At 35.7% G+C, this 19,684-nt stretch overlaps 1 protein-coding gene across 4 annotated transcripts in view; it reads right to left on the bottom strand.

Moving 5' to 3' along the window:
- Positions 1-19,684, bottom strand: part of FGD3 (FYVE, RhoGEF and PH domain containing 3) — a 189,073-nt gene that overhangs the window by 66,923 nt on the left and 102,466 nt on the right. For 3 of the 4 annotated variants that reach the window (XM_031961088.1, XM_003762189.4, XM_031961096.1), the window contains exons 2-4: positions 18,328-18,516; positions 12,196-12,379; positions 10,137-10,731 (exon numbers count right to left, since the gene is read on the bottom strand). In XM_031961088.1, coding sequence (XP_031816948.1) covers positions 10,137-10,731; positions 12,196-12,379; positions 18,328-18,516 — 968 coding nt within the window. Of the gene's footprint in view, positions 1-10,136; positions 10,732-12,195; positions 12,380-12,526; positions 12,696-18,327; positions 18,517-19,684 lie in introns of those variants that run through there. The other variant, XM_012543405.2, reaches the window with a different exon arrangement.

Here is a 19,684-nt window from a genome sequence, read left to right as displayed (position 1 = left end):
GTTTCCTTATCTGTAAAATTGGGAATGAGAGGGTGTGGACTAGTTAGGAAGCTTCTCCAAGAGTCCAGGTAATATATACTAAGGAACAGAGCAGTTTCAGAGAGAAAGAAAAGGAGAAACGTTTATGAAAGGTATTAAAGAGGTAGAATTGAAAGATCAGAGCAACTGATAGGATGTGGAAAAAGAGGAAGAAGGAAGTGTCAAAGATGACGCTGGAATTTGAGCCTGGGTCACTGGGAAAAAGGATGGCGCCATCAGTAACAATGATGAAGTCAAGGGGAAGGAGATGGTGAGTTTAGTTTGAGGTGGCTTCAAAATAATGATAATGATTCCCAGCAAATATTGAAAAAACCAGTAATGAACTCGGGCAAGATATCAAAACTAAGGATACAAATCAGGGTTCAACTACAAAAGGAAGGTAGTTGAAACCAGGGGAATAAATGAAGTAATTAAGGAAGACCTTGTAGAGAGGGAAGAAGAGGGTCTAGGAGAGATATTCAGAGAATTCTTACAGTTAGGGTAAGGGAAGAGGATGACAATCCAGACAGATAAAAAAGAAAGAATGAAGAAAAGTTTAATGTAATAGAAGCTAGAAGAGAGAGTTTCAAGACAGAAGAGGCAGTTAACCATAATGAATGCTGACAAAATATGAGCAATGGCAGCTTTCAAAGGAGAAGTTTTAGTTTAGAGAGGGCTTAGGCCAGTTTGCAAGAGGTTAAGGAAGAACAGATAGTATTATATCTAAATTCTTTATCTCACGAGCTGCTAACACAGTAGGCATCAACAAATGTTTGCTGTTGAAGAAGTGGAGACACTGATGAAACTGTAGATGACTTTTTAAAAAAGCTTGGCTTTAAAGGAAAGGTCAAAAACAGGATAATTTTTTTTGTTTTGTTTTTGCTGAGGCAATTGGGGTTAAGTGACTTGCCCAGGGTCACATAGCTGGGAAGTATTAAGTATCTGAGGCCAAATTTGAACTCAGGTCCTCCTAACTTCAGGGCTGATGCTCTATCCACTGTGCCATCTAGCTGCCCCTGAAACTGGATAATTTTTTAAAAGTTAGACAACATAGATCAAATCCCAGGGTTCTCAGGATAGGGGAAGTTTGGCTATTACCAAATCTTATTCTAATGTTTTTTTCCATAGTACTAGGAAGTGATTGACTTCTTCAAGGCTATACCAGAGAAGTACTGCTATATTCTCTAAGATGGAAAGGTTTTGAGTATGGGGTTGGAAATGGACTACATATCTTTTATTCCAGGGAACAGTCTAAAATAGGTCTTTACTGGAGGACCAGACACTAAATTAGAAAATTTTTGGTCACAACAACTAACAAAAATTGTCTACTATGGTATAGAGGGGGCAATAGTCTGCATCAACCAAGGGAAGACTATATATTTCATAGCCCCTTGAGGGCAGGGTTTATCCTTGGTAAGAAAAAGGGATAGTAATAATAATAACTGACATTTATAAGGTACTTTCTACTATACAAAGTACTTTTACATGCATTTTCTCATTTTATAAGGATTTTTCTCATTTTCTGAGACAGAAAACAAGGAGAGAATACATAAAGATAGGGAAAATTTTTAAAACAGAAAGTTCCCATTGCATGATATCCATCTCAATTAGGAAAATTAGGAAAGTCATCTCTAAGAATGAGATCAAAGAAGGAGATGTTAGCCTTTAGGAATATCTACAAATAGAGAGTTTGATTAGAAAGGCACCTGGATTCTGTAGAAAGTATTCTGACTTGGAGGCAAAAGATCTAGGTTCAAGTTCTAACCCTGACTTATTATCTGGGTGAGCTTAATAAAGTTTTTCTCCCTCTTTAAGCCTTAAATTTCTTCAAATGTATATGAAACGTTCTGGATTAGCATGTTACAGTGGAAAGAAACTGAAATGGAGTCCTAAAAATTGGGTATAAATTATAGCCGTGCCATTCATGTAATCTTGGACAAGTCACATAATCTCTAACGTCTCAGCTTCCTCATTTATAAAAATAAGAGCAATGGGACCAATAACCACTAAGATTTTCTTTAATCTCCTTTCCTTATAATGGATTAGGCCAGACTTTCAAAAGGTGACAGAGCCGAGACTTGATTAGCTCAGAGGTGGGTAAAGCTCAAGCCCTTAGATCCTTGAGGCAGCTTCCTAGCAACCTCTGGCTGTGTTGATGTGGTTTTTTAGTCACAAGGGGAATAAAAGTCTCATCTATATGGACTTGATGCTGCTCCAACTTCATGGATTTCTGAAGACTGCCTGCCTAAATCACCATGCCCTGCTTTACATAACAGACTTTTTTTTCATAGAATGTAAGGCCTGCATCTGCCAAGCCTAAGTGTTACCATATCTTTGTTACATATCCTACCCACGTTAGAGCTAAATAAATGTCCTTTTGTGAACTACTTAATGGCTTGAGGATCTCATTTCTTTCTGACATCAAACTAGTACTAATAGGGTTTTTAAGTAGCACTAGATTTTCTTTTCACTCCAAAATCTTTCTACCCTTTATGTTTTGGTATAGTTCAATCTCCCCAAAGAAGGATTTTTTTCAATTCTGCCAATATATTAAATCCCCCAAAGTGGCCAGATTAATGTGGGAAATGCTGATCTAAGTAACCAATTTGATTGCTATAGATTTTTCAGCACCAAGGAAAACTGTTTTGGATGTTTCTTCTTGAAAAGGAATGCAGAAGGAATTTTAGGCTGGATTAGGTGATTTCTGGGGTCCCTCTCAAATCAATGATTTTATCTTCAATTTTTCCTTTTCAACTAATTACTTTCCATTCAGCCTAAAAACATGCTCAGGTTTCTAAGCACTAGATATGGAGTCAGAGGATCAGGCTTTGAGTACTAGCTCATCCATTTCCTCATCCATAAAATGGAGATGATAATATTCATATTATTTATCTCATAGGAGTTATTATAAGCAAGAAATGGGAAATGGTTTCCAAAATGTTTGTAAATTTTAAGACTAAGTAAATATGAGTTGTTGCTGTTTTTGCTAGAAATAATCTTATTGCTTCTTAACACCTCAATAATTTTGTGATCCGATCACTGTATATAACTGGCTCTAGTGGTACAGCTCACAACTTCTCCATACTTTCCTGTCTTCCCATAAATTGTCTGTGGGAAATCCACCCAACATGCTCCTAATCTTCCTCCAGATTTCCTGATACTATGTGGATAGCAATGTAACATGGAGCTACCCATCTGCTATTCCAGTCTCTCAATACATGCCTCCTGCATAATCACACATCCCTTTGATAATCCTTTATGGCTCTTTTGATGATGATTCTATTACCCTGTCATTTCACCAAGCTCTTGTATCTATATATGCCTAACAGTTCTTTCTCTTCACTGCTGAATCCTAGAAATAGTATCAACTTCCTCACCACCTGCTCACTTTTTAACACTTCATAATCTAGCTTCCAACTCAATCACTTTACTGAAACTGCTCTCTTAAAGATAAACTGTGACTCCTTAAATACTAAGTTTAATGTTGGTGGGAAATTTTTCTGCCTTCCATCTTTCCTCTCTTTAGACAATGACAGGTAAGAACCAGGCTGAAGAGGCTTTAAGCCATAGGATATTCTGAAACTCTCTTCAACCCCTTCCTATAAGGCTATTCCTCAAGGTCATTTTTTAAATCTCTATATCCTCAGAGCTTAACACAGGGTCCTGCACACAGTATTTGTTTATTAAACATTTGCCAAATTAAATTGAAATGCACAGATACAAAAGAGTGGCCAGAGCTATAAGGATAGTATCAAGAGTGTTAAAACACAGAGCAAGTTGTAGCTTATAAAAATTGCTAATAACATCAAAAGTTTTTTTTGGCCTCATATCCAAAATATATAGAGAATTGACTCTAATTTATAAGAAATCAAGCCATTCTTCAATTGATAAATGGTCAAAGGATATGAACAGACAATTTTCAGATAATGAAATTGAAACTATTTCCATTCATATGAAAGAGTGTTCCAAATCACTATTGATCAGAGAAATGCAAATTAAAACAACTCTGAGATACCACTACACACTTGTCAGATTGGCTAAGAGGACAGGAAAAAATAATGATGAATGTTGGAGGGGATGCAGGAAAACTGGGACACTGATGCATTACTGGTGGAGTTGTGAACAAATCCAACCATTCTGGAGAACAATCTGGAATTATGTCCCAAAAGTTATCAAACTGTGCATACCCTTTGACCCAGCAGTGTTACTACTGGGCTTATACCCCAAAGAGATACTAAAGAAGGGAAAGGGACCTGTATGTGCACGAATGTTTGTGGCAGCCCTGTTTGTAGTGACTAGAAACTGGAAAATGAATGGATGCCCATCAATTGGAGAATGGTTGAGTAAATTATGGTATATGAATGCTATGGAATATTATTGTTCTGTAAGAAATGACCAGCAGAATGAATACAGAGACACTTGGAGAGACCCACATGAACTGATGCTAAGTGAAATGAGCAGAACCAGGAGATCATTATATACTTCAACAACGATACTGTATGAGGATGTATTCTGATGGAAGTGGATTTCTTCGACAAAGAAAAGATCTAATTCAGTTTCAATTGATCAATGATGGACAGAAGCAGCTACACCCAAAGAAAGAACACTGGGAAAATGAATGTAAACTGTTTGCATTTTTGTTTTTCTTCCTGGGTTATTTCTATCTTCTGAATTCAATTCTTCCTGTGCAACAAGAGAACTGTCCAATTCTGCACACATATATTGTATCTAGGATATACTGCAACCTATTTAACATGTATAGGACTGCTTGACATCTGGGGGAGGGGGTGGGGGAAGGGAGGGGGAAAATCGGAACAGAAATGAGTGCAAGGGATAATATTATAAAAAATTACCCTGGCATGAATTCTATCAATAAAAAGTTTTAAAAAAAAGTTCTTTTTTTACATTTCTTTTTTTTTAATTGAGGCAACTGGGATTAAATGACTTGCCCAGGATCACAGAACTAGTACATGTCCGAGGCTGAATTTGAACTCAGATCAATCCAATTCCAGAGCAATGCTCTATCCACTGCACCATCTAGCTGTCACAACAAAAGTTTATTAACATTGTTCAAGCAAAAAGAATAAGGATAGTATTATTTAATATAATAACCAAGATAACATTGAGAAGAAAGAACTACTGTAGTCCTCGTTTTATCTTTCCCTTTAACCAGTATTTCAAATTAAACTTAAATGGTAGAATACAAATCATAAATAGAACAAAAACTGAGATAGGTGAAAAAAGAACAAGAAAGTACGCTTAGATAATTTACTTTAACCAAAATCTCCAAGACTAGACAAATGAAATTCCACAGAAAATGAAGCTTACAAATCGGAGTCTGGAATTATTGTTAGTAATCTCTGAGCAATCATGAAAAACAGGAGGATTCTAGAATACTGTAGACTAGTAAATGTTATTGTACTTAAAAAAAAAAAAAGATTATGGATCCTAGAAAACACAGACAAGGAAGCATGATGCCTTAAACTAACAATATTCTAGAAAAGATTGTTAAGCAAATGTTTATTATCATTTACACAAGTGATAACTAAGAATCAATGTGGGTTCATTAAAAACAAATCATGCTAAACTGGATCACCAGACTGGCAAAATAGAGAAATGCTTGAGACATAGTATAATTGACTTTCAGCAACTCATTTAACAACATCTGAAGGTAATTAGATCTGGATATCTGGATTATCTGGATGTATCAGAGAAATGGCAGCTAGATAATGGCACAGTTAAGGTGAATTAGTAATCAAATCAACAATTATATTAGACATGCTAATTAATGATTCTGTTAAATGGGGGAAAAAAAGCAAAGGCTTTTATGGCTCTTCTATTCTGTTTACCATTTTTTATCAATGAGCCAAATACAAAAGAACAAAAGGTATATGTTGGTCAAATTTCAGGTGACAAAAATCTTAAAGAAAGAACTAACAGAACTGATGAATGAATCAAGACTTAAAACAATTTTAATAGGCTAGAGTTCTGTTAACCAAAAAGTGGAATTTAGTGCAAATAAATAAAAAAATATTGCAGCCATAGGAGCACATCACAGAATGTTGATGTAGGTACCAGCTTGGTAACAGATCACATGAAAATGACCTTTTAATTGATCATAAGCTCAATATGAGACAATGGTGTGAAAGCAGCTTCTAAAAATGCTAAGACAATCCAGGATTACAAAAATAGAAAGATGGTATTCAGAAAACAGGTCTCCACTGTCCTCTCCCCTAATCAAGTCATATTCTGAGAACTGTTTTCACTGACAGTGACCATTTGTTAGAAAAAGTACTAGAAATTTGTTTGCAGTGAAGGATATTTGAAACAGTTAAGGTTCTGAATGTCAGGTTATAAGAGGATATTAATTGTGGAGAAGAAAAGATAAAAGCAGATATAAATATTTTCTTCAAATAACTAAAGGGTTTTCATATAGATGAGAGAATACTTAAGACATAGTTCCAGAGGGCAAAACTAGACTAGGATGGAAATTATAAAAAGTCAAATTTTGGTTCAGGATAGGGAAGAGTGGCCTTAAAAGCTATAGCTATCTTATATAGGAACCTAGTTTGTGAGGTAAAGAGATCCCCATAATTAGAAGTGTTCAAGAAAAAGAGAATTCTCAGTTTCCTCCATTGTAAAATGAGGGGATTGAGCTAGAAAATGCAAAGGGAGGTTGGACAAAATGACCTTTACAATCCATTCCAAATCTAAGATTACTGACTTTAGGATTCAATAGGAAAATTTAAAAGCACATTTTAAAGAGGCCTTAACAGAGCTGGAAAGATCAGCTCTTTCCCTAAGATGAAAATGATCTTTTGACAGCATGTATTCAAAATCTAAAACACGTAGTTATTTTTGACTTTTTAAAGAGTGAAATGAGACTTTCAAAATACTCCTTCATGAAATAATTGTCACTAAGACTGCCTAATTTTGTAATCTCTTTAAAATGTTCCCACTGATGTCCTATTGTTTAAAGCCATCCAGCTGCCCCTAATGTTGTTTAGTCATTTTCAGTCATGTCTGATTCTTTGTTACCTTATTGGGGATTTTCTTGACAAAGATACTAGAACAGTTTGCCATTTCCTTCTCCAACTCATGTTACAGATGAGGAGACTGAGGCAAACAGGGTTAAGTGATTTGCCCAGGGTCACACAGCTGGATTTGAACTCAGATCTTTCAGATTTCAGGCCCAGGGCTCTATCCATTGTAACATCTAGTAAAATCGGGTGCTATTTCAGACATATAGAAAATTGTTTTTAAAGAGTAGTCATAATCCAATGTCCAGCTTTTGTGAATCCATTAATAATCAGTCCTCATCCTTCACAGCCCTATGTTTTGGCTGAATTCCAACCTGGGTAATTACTTCCTGCTACTTAAAGGTACCCCAGTAGTTTTCAATTAAGTATGATATTATTTACTTCCTTTCCTCAGGTGCTCTGTGAGAAAATATAGGGAACTTGCTATCCTTTAGACTGCTAGTGGAAAAAGCCACATCCATGACTGGCTCATGCTCCAAAAATTTTCATATGGGAAAAATGCAAAATGATTACTATGTAAAGTAATTATTATTCTTTCAGCTTCTTCATTGCACTCAGAGCATTGCTCACCCTCAGAACACCAACTGTTACCCGTACTTCTTCCTGCATTAAAAGGTCAATAAGACTTAGTCTTTACAGACTCACAATCAGTTCACACAGTTTTCAAAATGCCAGTTATAACTTGGTATTGTCTTTGAAAGCTTTAGGTCTTTTTATTTTGATGGTGTGAGTGACCATGAGGCAAAAAGAAATATTGATCAGTTTTTAATTGTGCTCCTTCTAGGAAAGAACAACCTTTGTGGGAGAAGAAGAGATTTTAGATTTAACCCACACATTCAAACCATTCCAAATGAATTCCATCTGTTTCCAGAGAAGATTCCCATCATTCCTTTCTATTGATTATATCCTCTCACATATCACTGAAGACTCCATTCTTCTTTGATCCTCATATAACTCTGTTAGGCAGGGCAGGGTTTATTATCCCCAACTGAATAAGAGACCACATTTTGACAGTTTTAAGTTTTACAAAGTGGCTTCTTTCCCAAAACCCTGTGTAGTAAAACCATTCTCATTTTATAGGTGAGAAAGTTTAGTTGACATGCACATGGTCACAACTATGGCTGCAACCCTGATTTTTTTTTTTAAACTTTAAATCCAGAGAGTGCTTTTTTCCCTATATCAATATTAACAACAATAGCTAGCACTTATGTAGCACTTTAGGGCTTGAAAAGCAATATATGTAGGTAAGTATAAAATAAAATAAAATGTAAACTAAATCTCAAGTGACAATCTTAGGCACTAATATCTCTTTTTATAGATAAGGAAATTAGGATTGAGAGAGAGAGATTAAGTGATGTGACCACTGGAAGTGTTTAAAAAAAGATCTGAATTTAGGTCTTCTTGATTCCAAATCTAATACTCTATCCAATGAACTACTTGTATCATGCTGTCTCTTACCTTGAATGTACACTGTGATTTTGGAATATAGCTTGAATATAACCAGCTGTCATGCTCTCATCCCTGACCTTTTTATCCCTTCCTACAGTTTGAGTATAGGAAAAGAGAGGGAGAAGGGAAAAATAAGGGAGAGGAATAAAAGGAAACAGACACATGGGAGAAGAAAGAAAGGGAGAAGTAGAAAGAAAATGAAGATGAGAGAAGAGACACACAGAAAGAACCATGATGACCAGCTCCATTAGGCACAAGATCACCATCAGCACCAAGTCCCAAGGTGGACATGACTGCATCTCCATCGTAGGGAAGAGAACTGAAGCTACAAAAAGCTAATTGACTTGATCAAAATCACACACAGTCAATGAAAGTACTGATAAAAACACAGGTCTTCTGAATCCTAGCCCACCACTAATTACATTTGTACTCTGAACTGTGTTTCAATTATGAGTATGGTACAGTGGAAAGAGCTCTGTATTTGTGATTCTGTGATCATGGTAAACAATAACCTTCACCTAAGGAAAATACTATAATGAATAAGCAAATTTTTGAAGTACTGGGCACATTTTAGGTATTAAATAAATGCTTACTAACCTGGATTAAATTTAAGGTGTAGGACAGATATTCAAAGCACTCTAACTAGTAGACCCATTTAATTCAAATCAACACCTATCTATCAAGTGCAAAGCTCTGTCCTGGCTGCTGAACAGGGCAAAAGACCACCACCAACGGTTTTCTTTTTACCTTATAATACCAACAGCTTTCTAGAATAAATAGGATTGAGGCAACTGTGATGCAGTGGATAGAGCACCAACCTTGAATTCAGGAGGACCCGAATTCAAATCTGATCTCAGACATTTAACTCTTCCCAGCTGTGTGACCCTGGGAAAGTCACTTAACCCCAATTGCCTCAGCCAAAAAAAAAAAAAAATAGAATAAATAGGATGAAATAGATTGGGTTTTAATGAAATCCCCAAACTAAGAATATCATAAAACTCCAAATAATTCATACCCAAAATATAGATATATAGAAAATATAGTCTCTAATTTGAAAGGTGAGGGGAACCATTTTACTGTGATTTCATTGTTGGAGGGAACCTTCAAAAGAGGAAAATCCCTCTCCCTAATATCACCTGCTCTGTAACTCTCTAAGAGAGTTGCCTGAATTTATTATAATTTTTCCAGGGTCACACAAATACTATGTATGGGGTGGGGCTGGGACTTAGGTCAAAGTTGGCCCTCTACACTATGCTGAACTTCCACTCTTGTCATATTTTAAGAGAGCAGTCTCTAGCCTGTTGGGTGGTCTCCCAAAGAGTCATTTTGGATGAGGAGGGAATCTACAGAATTGTACACACCAATTGGTATGCTTCAAATGCTGGGAGGTATTTTTGAGAGGAGACTTCTATGCTATCAATCTACATTATGGTCCCTCTATTCTTAGGGAAAGAAAATAATTATCTGATAGTATTAAAAGAACTGGACATGAGAAATGGTATAGGAATGTTGTTATAGGGAAAGGGCAACAGATTATTATGCCAGGTAAAAATCCCCTTGGTGATACCCAATGGGGGTCAGGAGAGTTAAAAAAAACTACAAATGAATGTGAAAAAGTGGGCATCTTACCTTGGCTACATCTAGGTCTTCTCCCCTTGACACATCTGTAGTTTCTGGCTCCTCACTGCTGCCTTCATCAACATCACTGTCAGCCTCTTGGGCTATCTCTTTCTGAGTGTCACCAGGTGAGCTCACATTCTGCTCTCCTTCAGGCACTATCTCAATTAGAAGGCCTGGGGTGGGATATTTCTTGTGCTCTCCTCCTTCCTCAGTTGGAAAGGTCTCTCCTGCCACACTACAAGAAGGGCTGTCAATGCCACTATCTCGGTTAGGTATTTTTCCATTGCTGCCCTGCTCAATAGCCGGGGCTTTTGCACCATCCCTTCCCATGGTCTCTTTGTTGGGCTTAGCAGAAGAACAGTTCTCAAAGCTTTGGCTATCCCCTATGTGGAGTTCTCTTATTTTGCCCAAGTCTGTACTGGATGGCTCTACAATGCCCAGCATAGCTGGCTGGCTTCCATCTCTTTTGTTTTTCTCACTTGAGTCTCCAGAGCCAAAGCTCAGCTCACAGTCAGCAGCGTTTGGAGATGCTGAGGAGCCCAATCCTGACTCCATCCTAAAAGGTAAATGGGACTGGCTTCTCTGAAGAATAGGAATGGGATGCCTAAAATGAAAAAAGAAAGAAAAATAGTGAATGTGAGAAGTCAAAGTGTTTACCATACAGTGAATGCAATATCATGAACATGCAATGCATGGCACAGCATCTGATCAAAACAATCACAAACTTAACAAATACCTCCTCAGTGTAGAAATGCCTACATAAAACAGCAATATAAGTCAGGGCAAATGCCTAATGTATCGAATCTGCTCACAGAACAAAACAATAAGTTACTAAAGGCTAAAAAGAGAATAGGACATATCTATCAAGAACATAGCAGCCTTGTAGAAGAATTCATATTGACCAAGAAGAGGGAACTGTCCAAAAACGTAAATCTTTAATGATTAAAACCAACAACAGTGGCCAGACCCCAGGCTGGGTGAGGACATAGCTCTCAGCCCTTTTTCCTGTCTTATACAAAATAGAACAAAAGGATAAGACCTGAGACAAGTTCTCTGTTCAGAACCAGAATCGGAATCAAAAACATAGAATTTAGAAGGACATTAAAGATCATCTTATTCAATTTCCTCATTTTACATGGTATATAATTGAGGCCCAGAAAAGTTAAGGGATTTGTTGGATGTCATACATACTCAATTCTCATTCAAAGTCTAAGATTCTTTCTAATACGCCAAACAGAATTTTCAAACCTTGCAGAGATCTTAGAGATCATATAGTTTCCTCATTCTACAGATGAGGAAGCAGCCTGAAAGAGAGGAAGTCACTTGCCCAATGTCATACAATAGGTTGGTGACAGATATAGAACACAAGCCTACTGATTACAATATGTTTTCTCTTTTACCATACTATCTATATGTATTATATATAAGAATATTTCAACAGAATGAAATGTGTATACACACACAAGTCTCCAAAGAGACTTCAGTTTTTACATTAAGGAGCAGCAATTTTTACTTTTATATCCCTTCTCATTTGGGTATTTCAAAGTGCTTAAGACATGTACAATTGGATTTTTACGGTGCTTCTGTGAAGGAGTCAAGATTATGGCTTAGATTTTGAGTTAATAGGAGCTCTAGGGTATGGTTGACTTATTTAAGTGAACCAGAAAAGATGACAATTTGTTTTATTTATTGAAAATACAATTAAAAGATTCAGAGACCAACAATACAAGTCCTGGAATGCTTAATCTGGGATCCATAGAGATAAAAGGGATTTATAAATAGATTTCAGAGAATTTTATAATGTTGCATGGAAAAATTATATCTTTATTTTGATTAACCTCTAACTGGTATTAGCAGTCCTTCAATTATTTAAAAACCTTATTCTAAAAAGGGATCACTTTATTTAGTCTTCCAGAGGAGCTCAGAACACAGAGAAGGTTAGAAAATCCTTGATCTAGAACAAACCATTTATTTTACTGAGGAAGAAGCTTAAATCCAAAGAGGTCAAGACACTTATTCAAGTTCTTTCATCTATTTTACAATCTGGAAAACAATAAGACAAAATTACCAGATGCTTTCGAACTTTTCAATCAGGCTATTGATGTCTGGTGAGATTTGTGTTTCTCCTTCTGCAGATAGTAAAGTCCTGGATGGCCTTGGGTCAGCTGGCAGAGGTCTACGAGGTGCCGGAGGTATTCGCTGCAAATCTCTTTCTTGTCCAAGAGGTTTGAAATGGACAGGTTTAGGAGGTACTAAAAAGAAAATTTTAGCAAATCAAAATTTGCCTTCTTCCTACTATAACATATATCAACAATATAAGTTCCTATCACATGGCTGAATACTTTGCAGATCACTTAGAGCCTCTTCACTAATTTCTGGGTTGGATATTCTCAACTTACCCACATTTTAATATCCAAAACAATGACCATATTTTCATATGTCCCTCTTTTAGAGGCCCTCTATCACACAAAAGAGAGTCCTACCAGACAGGCAGACAATATACTTGTTACCCAACAGGATATTCTCCTATCCAAAGTCTTGGTTGTGTAAGGGCACATACAGCAATGCTTCCCAATACAGCATTAGTTCCTGTCTCATGCTTCCTTTTCAAAGATTACAACCAAAATTTTTTTTTTAAATTCCATTATGTGTTAGTCTTTGAAAATGGGCAACAAACACTAGCTGGCACACAGCTGTGCACACAACAGCATGCCTAGTAAACAACCACCCACGTAAGCCAAGGTAAGAGCTAGTTTCCCCTTCCCCTTGTTTCTTGTAGGAGACTCTTCGTCACACACTTCCTTCCTCATTTGCTGAACAAAAAAAAAATGTGCTTCTGGCCTGTGCAATGTGTCTAATATGATGAAGGAAGTTTAATGAGAAGACTGAATTTAAAGCTATTCAAAAGCATTTTACTCTGCTGGTAAATATATACCTAGGAAAAGCTTAGTCATGAATTCATAGGATTGAGTGTTGGAAGGAGCTTCAGAGGTTACCTACCACACACCCTTCATTTTACAGAGGAAATCGAGTCTAAGAGAGGTGACTCCCCAAGGAGACACAAGCAATAAGTGGCAGAGCAAGATTTACACCAAGATCCTTTAATTCAAATTTAGCATTTTTTCTACTGCACAATCTAAGCATTTTCTTCATTCTCACTTTTTTTCATGTCATTGGAATGATTTTTAAATGGTCTTTTAAATACTTAGCACTTAATAAATGTTTAATAAAGAAATGGTCTCTTCAATTTGGAACTATCCCCAAAGGGCTATTAAAATGTGCATACCCTTTGATCCAACAGTGTGTCTACTCAGCTTGTATCCCAAAGAGATCTTAAAGGAAGGAAAGGGACCCACATGGGCAGACATGTTTGTGGCAGCCCTCTTTGTAATGGCAAAAAACTGGAAATTGAGTGGATGCCCATCAGTTGGAGAATGGCTAAATAAGTTATGGTATATGAATGTTACAGAATATTGTTGTTCTATAAGAAACAATCAGCAGGATAATCAGAGAGACCTACATGAACTGATGCCAAGTGAAATGAGCAAAACCAGGAGATCATTATACAATTATACATGGCAACTAAGATTATACAATGATCAATTCTGATGGACTTGGCTCTTTTCAACAATGAGATGATTCAGGCCAGTTCCAATGATCTTGTGATGAAGAGAGCAATCTACACCCAGAGAAAGGACTGTGGAAACTGAGTGTGGATCATAAATAGCATTCTCACTCTTTTTATTGTTGTTTGCTTGCATTTTATTTTCTTTCTCATTTTTTTCCTTTTTTTATTTTTCTTGTGCATCAAGATAATTGTATAAATATGTATACATATATTGGATTTAACATATATTTTTACCATGTTTAACATATATTGGATTACTTGCCATCTAGAGGAGGGGGGGGGGGATTTGAACACAAGGTTTTGCAAGGGTTAATGTTGAAAAATTATCCATGCATATGTTGTGAAAATAAAAAGCTTTAGTTAAAAAAAAAAAAGAAATGATCTTTTTTGTGAAAAAAGAAGATAATACTCTAATAATAATTCAAGATGAGTTTTCTTTAAAGGTCAAATTCTGAGCATAGTAACTTAGTTCACTTTAATAAATGTTCATTAAATGTATTCTATACTCAAGAATTCTATGCTAGATACTGCCAGAGATAAGCAAGTCCTGTCCTCAATAAGCGTACACTATCTTAGGGAAATAAAAATATGTACATAAATGATATAGAAGAGTTGAAATAGAGAATGTGCAAAGTTATGAAGATAAAACTCCTCCTAGTGGAGTAGGGGATGGTGATGAAGTTGTTAAAAAAAGGCTATGTAAATTGGTTACTACTGCTTCCTGAGGGAAATACTTAAAAGTTTGGTAAAGGAAATCCATATCCTATTAAATTTCTCTCATCAAAAAAAATGTTTAATTGAAATTTCCATAACTGATGAATGACAATAAAATTTTCTATGTGAAAAAAAATTACTCTGATGTGAGTATTATGACAACTACTGAAGAATAAACAGACCTATATCCTTATCTGAGATCCATCAGTCAGTTTAAAGAAAGACATATAATTAGACTGTCAATATTTACTTTGGGAAGCTAGGTGGCACAATGCTGGCCCTGGAGACAAGAAATATCATCTTCCTGAGTTCAAATTTGGCTTCAGACACTAGCTGTGTGACCCTGGACAAGTCACTTCACTCTGCCTGCCTCAGTTTCATCACCTACAGAATGAGCTAGAGAAAGAAATAACAAATCCCTCTAGTTTCTCTGCCAAGAAAACTCCAAATAGGTCAAGGAGGGTTGGACAATACTGAAAAATGATTAAACAACAAAGCCCTATGTATACTCTATATAAGAGTGCCACAGTTAATTCCCAGATGCTTCATGATTTTCAGAAATAAAGGATGGCTGAAATATATTCTTTTTTTTGTTTGTTTCAAAAACAAAATGAATGGGTGTATATGTCTTTGGGAGGTATGACTGAGGAAAGTATTTCAGATTATTTAAGTAAAATTTTAAAATCTGAAATACAAAGGTATATAAATTTATATTATTTGCCTCCAGGGCAAATTGTGAAAAAAAGATTTTAAAACTATAAAGTAAAAAAAGTGAAAACATGACCCAGCATAATTAACAACATCATAGAATATAAGGCTCCTGGTCATATTGGTTTCCCACCAACAAAAGGAAATTATTTTTCCCAAGTTGCTTTGGCAAGTAATTGGCAAAGCAGGTATCTGATAGGAGTTTTTTCATCAGGAGATCTGTTATTATAATGAAATCACAAGTCCAGCTTTAAAAAAATTAGCTACAAAGAATTTTAATATATGATCTCATTTGACCTCAGTACAATCCTATGAGATATGCAGTGCAAGAAACATTATCCCCATTTTACAGATGTGAAGTAACTTGTTAGATCATAAAACTAATAACTACTGATGCCACGATTAGAACTCAGGTCACCTAACTCCTAATCTAGTATTTTTTCCTATAACAAGCTGCCTTTCTATGTAAAATAATCTCTCCTATAGTACAGGAATCTCTTCTAAGGTATCCATAACTGTTAGTCATACAATCTCTATCAGACTTCTCTGACAGTGCGCAGAGAGGCACAACGAGCTAGTAGAAAGATTATGGCACTTGTGCTTGGAATTAGGAAAGACCTTATATCTCAAAGAGATCTTAAAAAAGGGAAAGGGACCTGTATGTGCAAAAATGTGGCAGCCCTTTTTGTAGTGGCTGGAAACTGAGTGGATGCCCATCAATTGGAGAATGGTTGGGTAAATTGTGGTATATGAATGTTATGGAATAGTATTGTTCTATAAGAAATGACCAAAGGAATGATTTCAGAAAAGCCTGGAGAGACTTATATGAACTGATGCTAAGTGAAATGAGCAGGACCAGGAGATCATTATATACTTCAACAATAATACTATATGATAATCAATTCTGATGGATGTAGCTCTCTTCAACAATGAGATGAACCGAATCAGTTCCATTTGTTCAATAATGAATAGAATCAGCTATACCCAGCGAAAGAACTCTGGGAAATGAGTGAACCACTACATAGTATTTCCATTACCTCTGTTTTTGTCCGCTTGCATTTTTTATTTCCTTCTCAGGTTAATTTGACCTTATTTCTAAGTCCGATTTTTTGTGTGTGCAGCAAAATAACTGTGTATGTATATGTGTGTATATATATATATATATATATATATATATACACATATATACATATATTGTATTTAACATATACTTTAACATATTTAACATGTATTGGTCTATCTGCTATCTGGGGGAGAGGGTGGGGAAAAGTTGGAACAGGAGGTTTTGCAACGGTCAATAATGAAAAATTACCCATGCATATATCTTGTAAATAAAAAGCTATGATAATAATAATAAAAAAATAAAGTCTTAATTTAAAAATGGGGGGAGGGGGAGAAGGAATTAGGAAAGACCTGAGAGTTCAAATTCCAGCTTCAGCATTTACGAGCAGCATGATCCTGGCCAAGTCAATTAACCTCTGTGAATCTCAGTTTCCTCACTCTATAAAACGGGAATAACACTTGTAACCTACCTCAAAGGGCTGTTGTAAAGAGGAAATGAGATAATACATAGTACAGTATATTTAAAACAACATGAAATCAACTACTATTACAGGGACCTCACTGCTTTAGAAAGCAATTCATTCCTGTTTGTGGCAGCCCTCTTTGTAGTGGCCAGAAACTGGAAACTGAGTGGATGCCCATCAATTGGAGAATGGCTGAATAAATTGTGGTATATGAATATTATGGAATATTATTGTTTGGTAAGAAATGACCAACAGGATGATTTCAGAAAAGCCTGGAGAGACTTACACGAACTGATGCTGAGTGAAACAAACAGGGCTAGGAGATCATTATATACTTCAACAACAACACTATATGATGACCAGTTCTGATGGACCTGGCCACTCTCATCAATGAGATGAACCAAATCAGTTCCAATGGAGCAGTAATGAACTGAACCAGCTACGCCCAGTGAAAGAACTCTGGGAAATGACTAAAAACCATTACATTAAATTCCCAATCCCTATATTTTTGCCCACCTGCATTTTGGATTTCCTTCACAGGCTAATTGTACAATATTTCAGAGTCTGATTCTTTTTGTACAGCAAAATAACGGTTTGGTCATGTATACTTATTGTGTATCTAATTTATATTTTAATATATTTAACATCTACTGGTCATCCTGCCATCTGGGGGAGGGGGTGGGGGGATGGAGGGGGAAAATTGGAACAAGAGGTTTGGCAATTGTCAATGCTGTAAAGTTACCCATACATATAACCTGTAAATAAAAGGCTATTAAAATTTAAAAAAAAAAAGAAAGAAAGAAAGAAAGAAAGAAAGAAAGAAAGAAAGAAAGAAAGAAAGAAAGAAAGAAAGAAAGAAAGAAAGAAAGAATTCATTCCACTGTTAGACAGCTCTGTTACTTCCTTTCAGCTTTAAGGCTCTAAAATTTAATGGTTTTTCTGAAAAATGTGGTAAAAACAAATTTAAGCCCCTTCATCGAGGATGTTTTCTACCTTGGTCAGTGCTAACTCTTACCCAGAACTGAGAAAAGTGGGCTATTCTCATTTCTAGTTAAAAATGTGTAATTTCCTGCCCTAAACCTTTCTGCACAATGGACAACTGAACAAAAAATTCTATCTTTGAAAGTAGCCTGATAAAAAAAGATCATTTATTTATTCCCACTGTCTCTCTTCCTAAATATTTTAATTATAGCTACAACTTCTTCATCACAATATTATAGCACAAGTATTTTCAATATTATAGCATAAGTATTTTCAGCTTAAGGGATCAATCCATAGGTTCAGTCAAATCTAATTTTTCTATACTTTTGGAAAACACAGGATCAAAAACTGGTCTATATAGTGGATCAGAGATGGAAAGGAATCTCAAAAATTATCTAGTACAAACACTTTATTTTACAAATGGGAAAACTGAGGCCCAGAAAGGAGCAAAATGGTCTAAGTCAAACTTAACCATCTCATAAGCAAGAACTCAACATAAAAGAAACATAAATAGCTCAGCCAATTATGACAGTTGATTAATGTGAAAAAGTCAGATTGACTTTGAATTCTACAATTAAATAACTAGATCTTTAAATTAGTTTGAAAGAAAAATTGGATGGAAAACCAAATATCCAACACTTGCCTTGGGGTTTTTTCGGAGGGTTTGTTTTGGCAGCTGGGCACTTGATCTGAGGTCTTTTTCCCTGTTGTTGGGCACATTGTAAAGGACTGAGGCTTTGTAGTTGGTCCTCAGCCTCTGGTGCTGGTGATGAGTCAGACTGGTTTTCACCTGGAACAGGAGCAGAACTAGGAGCAGGAACTGAAGAACGATCTGAAGTAGGAAAAAGAAAGAATAAATATATATTTCCTTTCCTTTATGGCACTGCTTCCATTCCTCTCTCATTTAAATACATGCAAATAAAATCAGATTTCTCACTTAAATTATTTTTAAGTTTCTATATAAAATAACTATTATTCAAAAGATCACAGTAAGTTTAAAGGCGCTTAGATATCAATTAGTTTAATTCCTTCATTTTATAAAAGTGAACCAAAAGAGAAAGAGGGTCTTATCCTTGGTCACACAAGTAGTAAAAAGGTTAATAGATTTATATTTAGAAGGGATCTCAGGTCATCTAGTTCCTCCCTAATTTCAGAGGAGGAAACTTGAGTCCTAACAGAGCTGAGATCTGAACATAAGACCTCCGGATCATGTCATAAGTAATTCCATCAATCAAAGAACAATGTATGGACAGCAAAGTTAACAAAAAGCTCACTGGATCTAGAGTCAGAAGACCTGCATGAAAATCCTGTCATTGCTATTTATTACCTACATAACCTTGAGCAAGTCACCTGATTCTGCTCTAAGCCTTAGATCTGTAAAATGAGTTTTTTGCCTTGATGATCTTTAAGGTTCTTCCAAGTTGAAAACCCATGATCTTGTGATCACTATTATTTTTAAAAAATCGGGAAATTCTTTCCAACTTTTTCATCACAATATTATAGCATAATTATTTCAGCTTAAGGAACCAATTTATAAGTTGGGTCAAATCTAATTTTTCTATATTTTTGAAAACAGGATCAAAAATTAGTCCATATGATGGATCAATCAGGCTGCCTTGGAAACCAGACTGGATGATAGTTCGACCAACTACTGGGACAAGCTGTTTGGAAATAAACTACTATGTTGTGGGGAGAGAGGGAAGGAAATGGTAAATCAAAGGTTTTTATTTAGACATAGAGCCTACAAAAATTTCTTTGTCTACATAAGGACTAGTCATTTCTATAACAAACAAGATATAAATAAACATTCTATCTACATTTATAAACAAACATTACTTTGCACATCTTGCTTAATAAAATGAAATCAATAGCATCTCCTGAAGAATATAATGGTGAATGTGCCTGACATAAGTTCCATTAAGCAAATGAGACTATTACTCTAATATAGCAAATAATCACTCTAAACAGTATACTCTTATCCTGTATAATAAATTATCTTT

This window comes from Sarcophilus harrisii, chromosome 1 (assembly GCF_902635505.1).
Source record: "Sarcophilus harrisii chromosome 1, mSarHar1.11, whole genome shotgun sequence".
Classification (NCBI taxonomy): Eukaryota; Metazoa; Chordata; class Mammalia; order Dasyuromorphia; family Dasyuridae; genus Sarcophilus; species Sarcophilus harrisii.
Note: the sequence above shows the minus strand (reverse complement) of the source record. Positions and strands in the feature narration are given on the sequence as shown.